Source organism: Triticum dicoccoides, chromosome 3A (genome assembly GCF_002162155.2).
Source record: "Triticum dicoccoides isolate Atlit2015 ecotype Zavitan chromosome 3A, WEW_v2.0, whole genome shotgun sequence".
Taxonomy (NCBI): Eukaryota; Viridiplantae; Streptophyta; class Magnoliopsida; order Poales; family Poaceae; genus Triticum; species Triticum dicoccoides.
In genome coordinates, this window is record NC_041384.1 from 52,790,744 (window position 1) to 52,801,129 (window position 10,386).

At 44.1% G+C, this 10,386-nt stretch overlaps 1 protein-coding gene across 1 annotated transcript; it reads right to left on the reverse strand.

Annotated features, from left to right (window-relative positions):
• Positions 1-3,109: 3,109 nt before the first annotated feature.
• Positions 3,110-4,504, reverse strand: LOC119271184 (putative xyloglucan endotransglucosylase/hydrolase protein 1). The gene is made up of 4 exons (XM_037553107.1): positions 4,265-4,504; positions 3,997-4,097; positions 3,714-3,913; positions 3,110-3,620 (listed from the first exon to the last, which is right to left on the reverse strand). Exons 1-4 carry the CDS (start codon positions 4,455-4,457, stop codon positions 3,248-3,250), a joined length of 867 nt encoding a protein of 288 aa, XP_037409004.1. The 5' UTR covers positions 4,458-4,504; the 3' UTR covers positions 3,110-3,247.
• Between the last annotated feature and the right edge of the window lie 5,882 nt (positions 4,505-10,386).

Consider the following 10,386-nt stretch of genomic DNA (forward strand, 5'->3'; position numbering starts at 1 on the left):
GCGGTTTTTCTAGTGCCCCAGCTAATTCGGGAGTTGCGTGCGGGTATGAATCTGTGAGAGGAGGTCAAAGTGAACATGTCGTTTCCTCGTTTACTCGCCGCTGGTTTTGGGAGGGTAATTGGAAAAAAGCGGGACGTGGGTGCCTCATGGGAGGAGGTATCGATAACCTGGGGAGGAGGTCGAACCATCACGACGTTCAATTCTCCTTTAATAATAGAGATTATTTCAACCAAGACTCTGATGACCGCCTAAATTGCCAATTGTGCTAAAAGGATGGTCGACACAAAGCAGCGGACTGCTGGAAGCACTTCGAGCGCGACTATTTGGGCCAGAAGAGAGGGTCGTCGATCGGATCTGCTCCACGTATGGGGTAGACACCAACAGGTTCATGGACAATGGAGCCACAAAAAGATCACCGGGGAACGAAAGTTGACCGCCAGCAACACATATCAAGGGCATGACCGAAGTTCATGTCATCAATGGTACTATGAGCATGATCATGTTCATATATGTAACATGGTATAACGACAGTGAAAATGTTTAGCAAACATCCACTATGAAGAGTCTTACTGAAATATTGGTTCACCATAGGAAAATAAATAATGAAGGAGCATCGAAGTCTCCAAACTACGTGGAAAGCCATGCATGACTTGCGGCAGCAAAATGCGACAGAGGATCATGATTGCAATTATTATACGGCCATTAATGTTGATAATTAAAATTCGCAGAAAGAAAAAGAACTATGAAATCATACGTACACGATGCTTGGATTGTATGGTTCTAGAACTAAACATGCTTGGCACTGTGCTCGTGCGTCTAGACATCCAAGAACATTGCAATCTCGTCTCCGCGCAACGCATAATAATTCCAAATAATTCAATACCCAATAGAATTCAAATCCCTATCCCTAGTGCCCTAGGGTTAGAGAAGAATTGGAACTTATAGGATTATAATAGAGGCTTATCATATATCCGTATATGTGGTTTGGTGCAGGCGTGCTGCATACTGACCTTTTCTGCGTGGATCTGGCGACGGCCGTCGAGCATGTGAACTGGCGAGTGGTCGCCAGGGGCACGAAGAGCCGCGCTGGTTTATGTTTCTCGTGGGAAGAAGCCGAATGAACACGCCTTTGATCGATTGAACCACGTAATATATTTGTTGCCTCGATCGCCTATGGACCGGGCCTGTTTGTTCGCGTCTCGACCGGGCCTTTCTCGCAGGCGGCTTGCTGGGCTGAGTGGCTGACCTGTGTCCTTGTACTGAAACAAACATCGCGCATGGAGTGATGATTTTGAGCATATCTTCTTCGCCATGAAGAAGAAAATTCGAACAAGAAGGCACACAATTTAGCTCCTAGGGCTCTACGTGAGGAATTGAGATGTCGTGTGACTAAAGAGTACGCCTTCGCCTTGCCCAAGGTGACAGCCTGCATGTGAATATGCTCTTCATATCTTCATCCTCAGTCCAGCACCGTTCAAATTTGGGTTGCGGTATCGCCGTTGGACCCGATCTCCATCGATGAAATTTGGGACGCCAACCCCCTTCCGCCCTGCATCCTCAGCAACGGCATCTGGTCTTCTGCGGCGCTTTCCATTTCGTGGAAAATTTGAGACTCCGAAACACTATTATCTCTTCCTCAACAAACGACACTCTCTGGTTATAACTATTAGGAACATAGTCTCATACTTTACCCTATGGTGTTTAGATTCAGGAATGTTATTCCAAAGGATGCCGCTATGTCTTGGTGGCATTACCTTGCCTCATGATCTAGCACACTCTTGTAAACACCTACTACTTGTCTACTCTTTAGCATTTTGAGTAATACATTCAATGGGGACCCTCTCTCTCCCTTCCCCTCTGCTAAGCGAGCATGCTCATTCATGGTGATTGAGAGTTGGCTGGATTTCTTCCTTCCTTCCTAGTTAGTAGCATGATGACTGACTGTACTAGGTGTGCTTTTGTTGAACTACTAGTAAACGTGTACGGTGAAAAATTATCACCATTCATGCTAGGAAGAAAACATATCAATAGAATGAACAAAAATATAATAGTGTACTCTCATATTTATTATCAGCCATGAATGAACCGACTATGTTCGAAAGATAATTTGAAAATTTCTATCCCAATTGTCCTTCCGGAATCCTTGCCACCAATGATTGACAAGTGGTATAGATGCAACAGTCACTGCCTTCTGCGTTAGCTGAGTCGCATGCGTGATCACGCATGTAACCAACAGGATTTCAACGACAAGATCAGGGGCAGAGCCAGCACGTAGGCGACTTGCTAGCGCTAGCAACAAGGTTGATCGATCTATTTGATGTAGGTGAGAGGCTGAGAGCACGGGGATCTGGTGAAGTAAATTCCCTAAAAACAATATGGGTGGAGTAAAATGAAAATTGAGGTATTAGGCCACGCGAGTAAGTCATAACAGAGTGCAATGCGTATTTAGATAGTTATAGATTATATTTGTAGGTACAAATTTTTTCATAATGAATGAAATTTTAACCATGTTTAAATAACCTCTATAAGAACTTTCAGAAAAGACTGTCAAACAAACACTAAGAATAGCTCTGCAGGTAAGCCGAACAAGACATATTATCTTATTGTGATGAACAATTCATGTGAATATTATCTTAGATATTGATTAGAAATTGATCTGATCTCTTCCCATAAATTATTGTGTTATTAGAGATTGATTGATTCCTTCTCATAAATTTATTATTGTGTTACCATATATACATAAGATTAACCTGATGATTAGAGATTAATTTGTGACCGTGATCGATTCTTTCCCATAAATTTGTAATTGTGTTACCAAATATACGTAAGATTGATTTGATGATGATTAGAGGTTGATTTCCGGCTGTGATCATTTCCTTCCATAAATCTATTATTGTATTACCAAATATACATAAGATTGGTCTGATTTGGCAGTCCATATAAGAACTGGTTTAAATATACTACTGGAAGGATGGCGCAAATCAATCTGTGTGTGTGCATAGCATACGCATGGTAAGCTGGTCGTACGTGGGAGAACAAACAAATAAGATGAAACCTTACGTTCTTTGTAAGTAGTATATAAAGATTATTATTATAGTTCACATGTAGATTGGGATCACTACCAAATGTTTTCCTCTTTCCCACAAAAAGAAATTTTCTCTTTCTTATGAATTCAGACCTTCTTATCGTAATAACAGAGAGTTGGTAGCTTCCTTGTTTATGTAATAACCCTAAGCCAGGAAAGTAATTAGTTATTGTTGCACTCCCCCGGTAGATGGAAGTTGGGCCTAGACTTATCGGTACAATAGTCGTAGGTCATGGACTTGCTCTTGGCGTTCTTGTACGCCGCCTCCTGCGCGGGCGTCAGGCTCCGGATCGCGTTCCACGACAGGCTCAGCGAGTCACACGGCGCGCCTCCGGTGGCGGGGCAGCCATAGACGTCGAAACCCTGTAACACGGCGGTGAACGGCGCACGGTTATAGTCGACCCTGTATTTGCCATTGTCCGTCGCCCAGTCGGAGCCGTCCCAGAGGCTCCCGCGGATCTTCATCGGCCTCACCAGGAACTGGCCTGGCGTGAGGTTCTTCAGCACCCGTATGGGGGTGTTGTCGACGAACATCCTGTGGTCGATCAAGGTGCACGTGATATAAATATATATACATTGATCCGTTAGAGCAGATTGGAGAAGGATTAAGGATGATGGATGGGCTTACACGAGCTGGTAGGGGTTCCAGAGTATCTTGTAGTCATGGAAATCGGCACTCGGGTCGAACCAAAGGTCGAACTTCTGCTCCCTCTCGCCTTTGCCGTTCAGGAAGATGTTGGTCTGCAGAGCGACCGGCTTGCCCTCCACGTTGCCCAAGAACTCGAAATCCACCTCGTCGTGGTCACCGTACTCGGGCTCCGACGTGAGCTACAAGAATACATAAAGTACATCTCAGTTCTAGTTTTCATCAAACGGAATGAAATGACTATACAAAATGTGGCAACACTAACATAGAAGGCCGTTACAACCCCGGCAGTGTACCCGGCGGGTATCTTGATCCTCATTTGGATCAACCCTGAACCATACGCCAGCTTGGAACTAAATCCAGCCCCTGCATCCAACGCAAACAAACAAATTTTGGGTCAAATTCAATCAAACTACGTCAGCTTTTCCGTGCATCACAATTAGGGCCAACTTAATTTAGTCTACTTGTATAAAACCACATGATTAGCTTTTTCTCCTGATCGTCGATGTGTAGGAGAAAAAGATGATACGTACCGGAGCTCCTATCCAAGACGAGGCGAACTGATGTCCCCTGATTAACTAGGTGATTAGCATCTGTACCCCCTACTGCCACGAAGTTGTCGTTGAACACCGCCGCAGGCGCTGCTGTGCTGAGCAGCAAAGAGAGGAGGGGGAGGATGAGGAGGAGAAGCCATGGCTGCAAACTGGAAGCCATTGTTAGGTGCATTGGCCAAGAGATTGATCTACCTACGCGTGCTTCCTGCTTAACCAGGTTCTGAGCTCGTTCCCACAATGCTTCACTCACGCCATGACCCTTATATAAGGGTATAGATGTGCCACACATTCACGGCATGCATGCATGCATGTTTGTACGCTATTTTGAAAATTGATCGACTAAAAATGGCAGTAAATAAATAGTTGGCGAAAATGAAAATTACTGGGCATTTAAAACGGTTAATTGCCACGCACTAGAAAGTATAGACGTATCTTATATAATCCTTTTTTGCTAAAATTAGCATATCCTCAAACATTGCATTTTTGGCACACAATAAATTAATGATATGTATTGTTTAATAGTTTCACAGTTATTTTGCCATGCACTTGTAAATTCACAATAAGATTTCTTTGCTATATTTGGCATATTGTTATCGTTGATTTATTATGAATTGTTGCCTATAGTTTAATATTTGGACCATCCCTTGCGCTTGTATGAAGTTGGAATTGAATTATAAAATGGGAACACTAGTAGAAAACACGGCTTTGGTCCAGGCCGGGTCAGCCCATTAGTCCCGGTTCAGTCTAGAACCGGGACCAATGTGGGCATTGGTCCCGGTTCGTGAGCCCAGGGGGCCGGCCGGGCCACGTGGGCCATTGGTCCCGGTTCATCTGGACCTTTTGGTCCTGGGTGGTGGGATGAACCGGGACCAATGGGCCTCGCTCCTGGCCCACCACCATTGGTCCCGGTTGGTGGCTTGAACCGGGACCAAAGGCTCCCCTTTAGTCCTGGCTCATGTCACCAACCGGGACCAATGAGATGCCTATATATACCCCCTAGCAAGAGCAGAGCACAGTGCTCTGTTTTTTCTGGCCGAGGGGGAGAGGGCTTTGTGGTGCTCTAGCTCACCTCCTATGCACATGAGGTGTTCGATGGAATGCCCGAGCCACACTACTTAAGCTTTCTCCTCTCGAAGCTCGACCTCCAAACTCCATTTTCCTCGAGATTTGTCTAGATTTAGCGGTCTGTCACGCCCCGTCCCCGTCTTCACCGTCGTCGATCACCCGCGCCGATCTCATCACCGACACCACCGTGGTGAGCCTCTTGTTCTTATCTTCTTTCTGAAAGGAAAAATATTCTTACTTGTATGTTTAGATAGATACTTGTATCATTTTCTTACATTTATTATTGCATCTTATATAGTGCGATGGTTTTGGTATCCGCCCCCCTCGGCCCTCGTCCTGTCTATGATTCGGATGTGGTATATATATTATCTTTATAACTATTGGTTCATTTATTGTTTATGAAAATTATGCCGACCAACGTGACATAGATTTTATTTATCTAGGATGTATGTGAATCGAAAATGCCAACCGACCCTATTGTCGAGAGGTTAAATTTAGTTGAAGAAGAAAACAATTTGTTGAAGGAAAAAATAAAAAAAATTGAGGAGGAGAAGATGATATTGGAGTTGCATGTTGCGGATGTCGTCGATGATCACAAGATCAAGATGGATGCAATACGCTTGAAGATTAGAAAGATTAAAAAATATGCCATTCATACCGAGGCTTGGTATCATTATGCCGTTGGATCAATTGTTACCTTGGTTGCGATTATGATCGCATTTGTTTTCGCATTGAAATGTTTTACATAGTTTCAATGTATGATTTAATTAATTACATGCTCTGGAGAGCTATATGTTGTTAGATGAGAACTATATATGCACTTTGGTTTTAATGTGATGATGAACTTCTATTAATTTGGACACTTAATTATATATAATGCACGCAGATGAAACGTCAATGGTTGTACGGTGACAGACACACCCGCAAGTACATTAAGGGCGTGCATGAGTTTCTCAATGCGGCTGAGGCAAACAAGCAGAATGGTTTTATGTGTTGTCCATGCACTGAATGTGGGAATACGAGGTCTTACTCTAACCGGAAAATCCTTCACTCCCACTTGCTTTACAAGGGTTTCATGCCACACTATAATGTTTGGACGAGGCACGGAGAAATAGGGGTTATGATGGAAGACGACGACGAAGAAGACTACGATGACAACTATGTGCCCCATGAATACGGTGATGCTGCAACGGGGGGAGCTGGTGAAGATCAAGAGGAACCAGACGATGTGCCCAATGATGCTGCAACGGGTGAAGCTGCTGAATATCAAGAGGAACCAGACGATGTGCCCGATGATCATGATCTCCGCCGGGTCATTGTCGATGCAAGGACGCAATGCATTAGTCAAAAGGAGAAGCTGAAGTTCGATCGCATGTTAAAGGATCACAAAAAAGGGTTATACCCCAATTGCGAAGATGGCAACACAAAGCTCGGTACCGTACTGGAATTGCGAAGATGGCAACACAAAAGGCAGAGAATGTTGTGGCTGACAAAGGATTTGAGAAGCTACTGAAAATATTGAAGAAGAAGCTTCCAAAGGATAACGAATTGCCCGACAGTACATACGCAGCAAAGAAGGTCGTATGCCCTCTAGGATTGGAGGTGGAGAAGATACATGCATGCCCTAATGACTGCATCCTCTACCGCGGTGCATACAAGGATCTGAACGCATGCCCGGTATGCGGTGCATTGCGGTATAAGATCAGACGAGATGACCCTGGTGATGTTGACGGCGAGCCCCCCAGAAAGAGGGTTCCTGCGAAGGTGATGTGGTATGCTCCTATAATACCACGGTTGAAACGTCTGTTCAAAAACGAAGAGCATGCCAAGTTGATGCAATGGCACAGTGAGAACCGAAAGAAAGATGGGAAGTTGAGAGCACCCGCTGACGGATCGCAGTGGAGAAAAATCGAGAGAAAGTACTGGGATGAGTTTGCAAAGGACCCAAGGAATGTATGGTTTGCTTTAAGCGCGGATGGCATTAATCCTTTCGGGGAGCAGAGCAGCAATCACAGCACCTGGCCCGTGACTCTATGTATGTATAACCTTCCTCCTTGGATGTGCATGAAGCAGAAGTTCATTATGATGCCAGTTCTTATCCAAGGCCCTAAGCAACCCGGCAACGAAATTGATGTGTACCTAAGGCCATTAGTTGAAGAACTTTTACAGCTGTGGAATGAAAACGGTGTACGTACGTGGGATGAGCACAGACAGGAGGAATTTAACCTTAAGGCGTTGCTGTTCGTGACCATCAACGATTGGCCCGCTCTCAGTAACCTTTCAGGACAGACAAACAAAGGATACCACGCATGCACGCACTGTTTAGATGACATTGAAAGTATATATACCTGGACAAATGCAGGAAGAATGTGTACCTGGGCCATCGTCGATTTCTTCCGACCAACCATCAATGTCGAAAGAAAGGCAAGCATTTCAAAGGCGAGGCAGATCACCGGAAGAAGCCCGCCATGCGCACCGGTGATCACATGCTTGCTATGGTCAATGATTTACACTACGTAATCTTTGGAAAGGGTCCCGGTGGACTAGCTGTTCCGAATGACGCTGAGGGACACGCACCCGTGTGGAAGAAGAAATCTATATTTTGGGACCTACCCTACTGGAAAGACCTAGAGGTCCGCTCCTCAATCGACGTGATGCACGTGACGAAGAACCTTTGCGTGAACCTGCTAGGCTTCTTGGGCGTGTATGGGAAGAAAAAAGATACACCTGAGGCACGGGAGGACCTGCAACGTTTGCACGAAAAAGACGGCATGCCTCCGAAGTAGTATAAAGGTCATACCAGCTACGCTCTTACGAAAGAAGAGAAAGAAATCTTCTTTGAATGCCTGCTCAGTATGAAGGTCAGGACTGGCTTCTCGTCGAATATAAAGGGAATAATAAATATGCCAGAGAAAAAGTTTCAGAACCTAAAGTCTCATGACTGCCACGTGATTATGACGCAACTGCTTCCGGTTGCATTGAGGGGGCTTCTACCGGAAAACGTCTGATTAGCCATTGTGAAGCTATGTGCATTCCTCAATGCAATCTCTCAGAAGGTGATCAATCCAGAAATCTTACCAAGGCTAAGGAGTGATGTGGCTCAATGTCTTGTCAGTTTCGAGCTGGTGTTCCCACCATCCTGCTTCAATATCATGACGCACGTCCTAGTTCATCTAGTCGACGAGATTGTCATCCTGGGGCCCGTATTTCTACACAATATGTTCCCCTTTGAGAGGTTCATGGGAGTCCTAAAGAAATATGTCCGTAATCTCGCTAGGCCAGAAGGAAGCATCTCCATGGGCCATCAAACAGAGGATGTTATCGGGTTTTGTGTTGACTTCATTCCTGGCCTTAACAAGATAGGTCTCCCTAAATCGCGGTATGAGGGGAGACTGACTGGAAAAGGCACTCTTGGAAGAGACTCAATAATATGCAGGGACGGATATTCTTGGTCTCAAGCACACTACACAGTTCTACAGAACTCTACCTTGGTGACCCCGTATGTCGATGAACACAAGAACAGTCTGCGCTCCAAACACCCGGAGCAGTGCGACGACTGGATTACATGTGAACACATCAGGACTTTCAGCAGTTGGTTGGAAACACGTCTCAGAGGTGACAACAGTGTTTGTGATGAGTTGTACTTGTTGTCCAGGGGACCATCTTTGACTGTATTGACTTACAAAGGATACGAGATAAATGGGAATACATTTTACACGATCGCCCAAGATCAAAAGAGCACCAACCAAAATAGCGGTGTCCGCTTTGATGCAGCAACCGAGAGCGGAAAGGACACATATTATGGTTACTTGACTACGGACCTGATTTTAAGGTCCCTTTGTTTAAGTGCAAAGGGGTCAATCTGTTAGGCGGCGGGGTACAGGTAGACCCACAGTACGGAATGACAACAGTGGATCTGAAAAATCTTGGGTACACTAGCGAACCGTTCGTCCTGGCCAATGATGTGGCACAGGTTATCTATGTGAAGGACATGTCTACCAAACCGAGAAAAAGAAAAGATAAGAAAGCGAATACATCATACGATGAGCCAAAGCGCCACATAGTTCTTTCAGGAAAAAGGGACATCCTGGGAGTGAACGGCAAGACAGACATGTCTGAAGATTATGAAAAGTTTCATGAAATTCCTCCCTTCAATGTCAAGGCTGACCCAAGCATCTTGATAAACAATGAAGATTATCCATGGTTACGGCGCAATAAGCAAATGACACAAGCAAAGAAAAAGTGAAGAGTTTCTCCCGCAACTTTGTAACACACGAACATGCTACCATTGTCCGTTTTGTACATGCACATGCTATGTGGGTGAAATTATGATACCATCCCAACTTTCAACTTTTTCAGAGTTCATTTGAAATGCTTTCATGTCTTATGGTTCGGCCCTCGTAATACCATGACCATTAGTCCTTGGCCCATGCCAACTTTCAACTTTCAACTTTCTAAAACTAATGGCACTAACACAAAGTTTATAATTTTTCTCTTCGCCCCTGGCCCATGACCATTAGTCCCGGTTTGTGCCACAAACCGAGACTAAAGGGTTGGTCCTCGTTGCAGGCAGAGTTTAGTTCCACCTCACCAACCGAAGGGGGCTCACACCGGTCTATAAGCCCTTCCCTCTCTACCTTGTTGAGCTCCTCTCAAAGTGAAAATAGATGCCCTAATAGAGAAAAGTTTAACCTAAATTCATAGTGAATTTCTCTGAAATTCATACAAATTTACTAGGAATTAAGGTTGAATTTTCTCTATAAGCGCATATATTCTCATTTTTTAGTAAGTTAATCACAAACTTGTGATTCAAACAATTTTCAAAGAATTCAAATTTTAACTATTCAAATTTGAAAACTAATGGCACTAACAGAAAGTTTATAATTTTTCTAAAACTAATGGCACTAACAGAAAGTTTATAATTTTGGTAACCTAAAAGCAAACAGAATTAAAAATTAAAGCAAAAAACAAAAGAAAATAAATAATGCAAAAAAAAGGAAAAAACTATTTTTATAGTAAAGTTAATCAGAAAATAA

Bases quoted from the DNA above. Each gene is read 5' to 3' on its own strand.
- LOC119271184 (XM_037553107.1), bottom strand. From the start codon at position 4,457: ATGCACCTAACAATGGCTTCCAGTTTGCAGCCATGGCTTCTCCTCCTC. The intron at 3,914-3,996 runs GTTAGTGTTGCC...GTATTCTTGTAG, and splicing joins GGGTTGTAACGGCCTTCTAT to CTCACGTCGGAGCCCGAGTA. The intron at 3,621-3,713 runs GTAAGCCCATCC...GATCGACCACAG, and splicing joins TGGAACCCCTACCAGCTCGT to GATGTTCGTCGACAACACCC.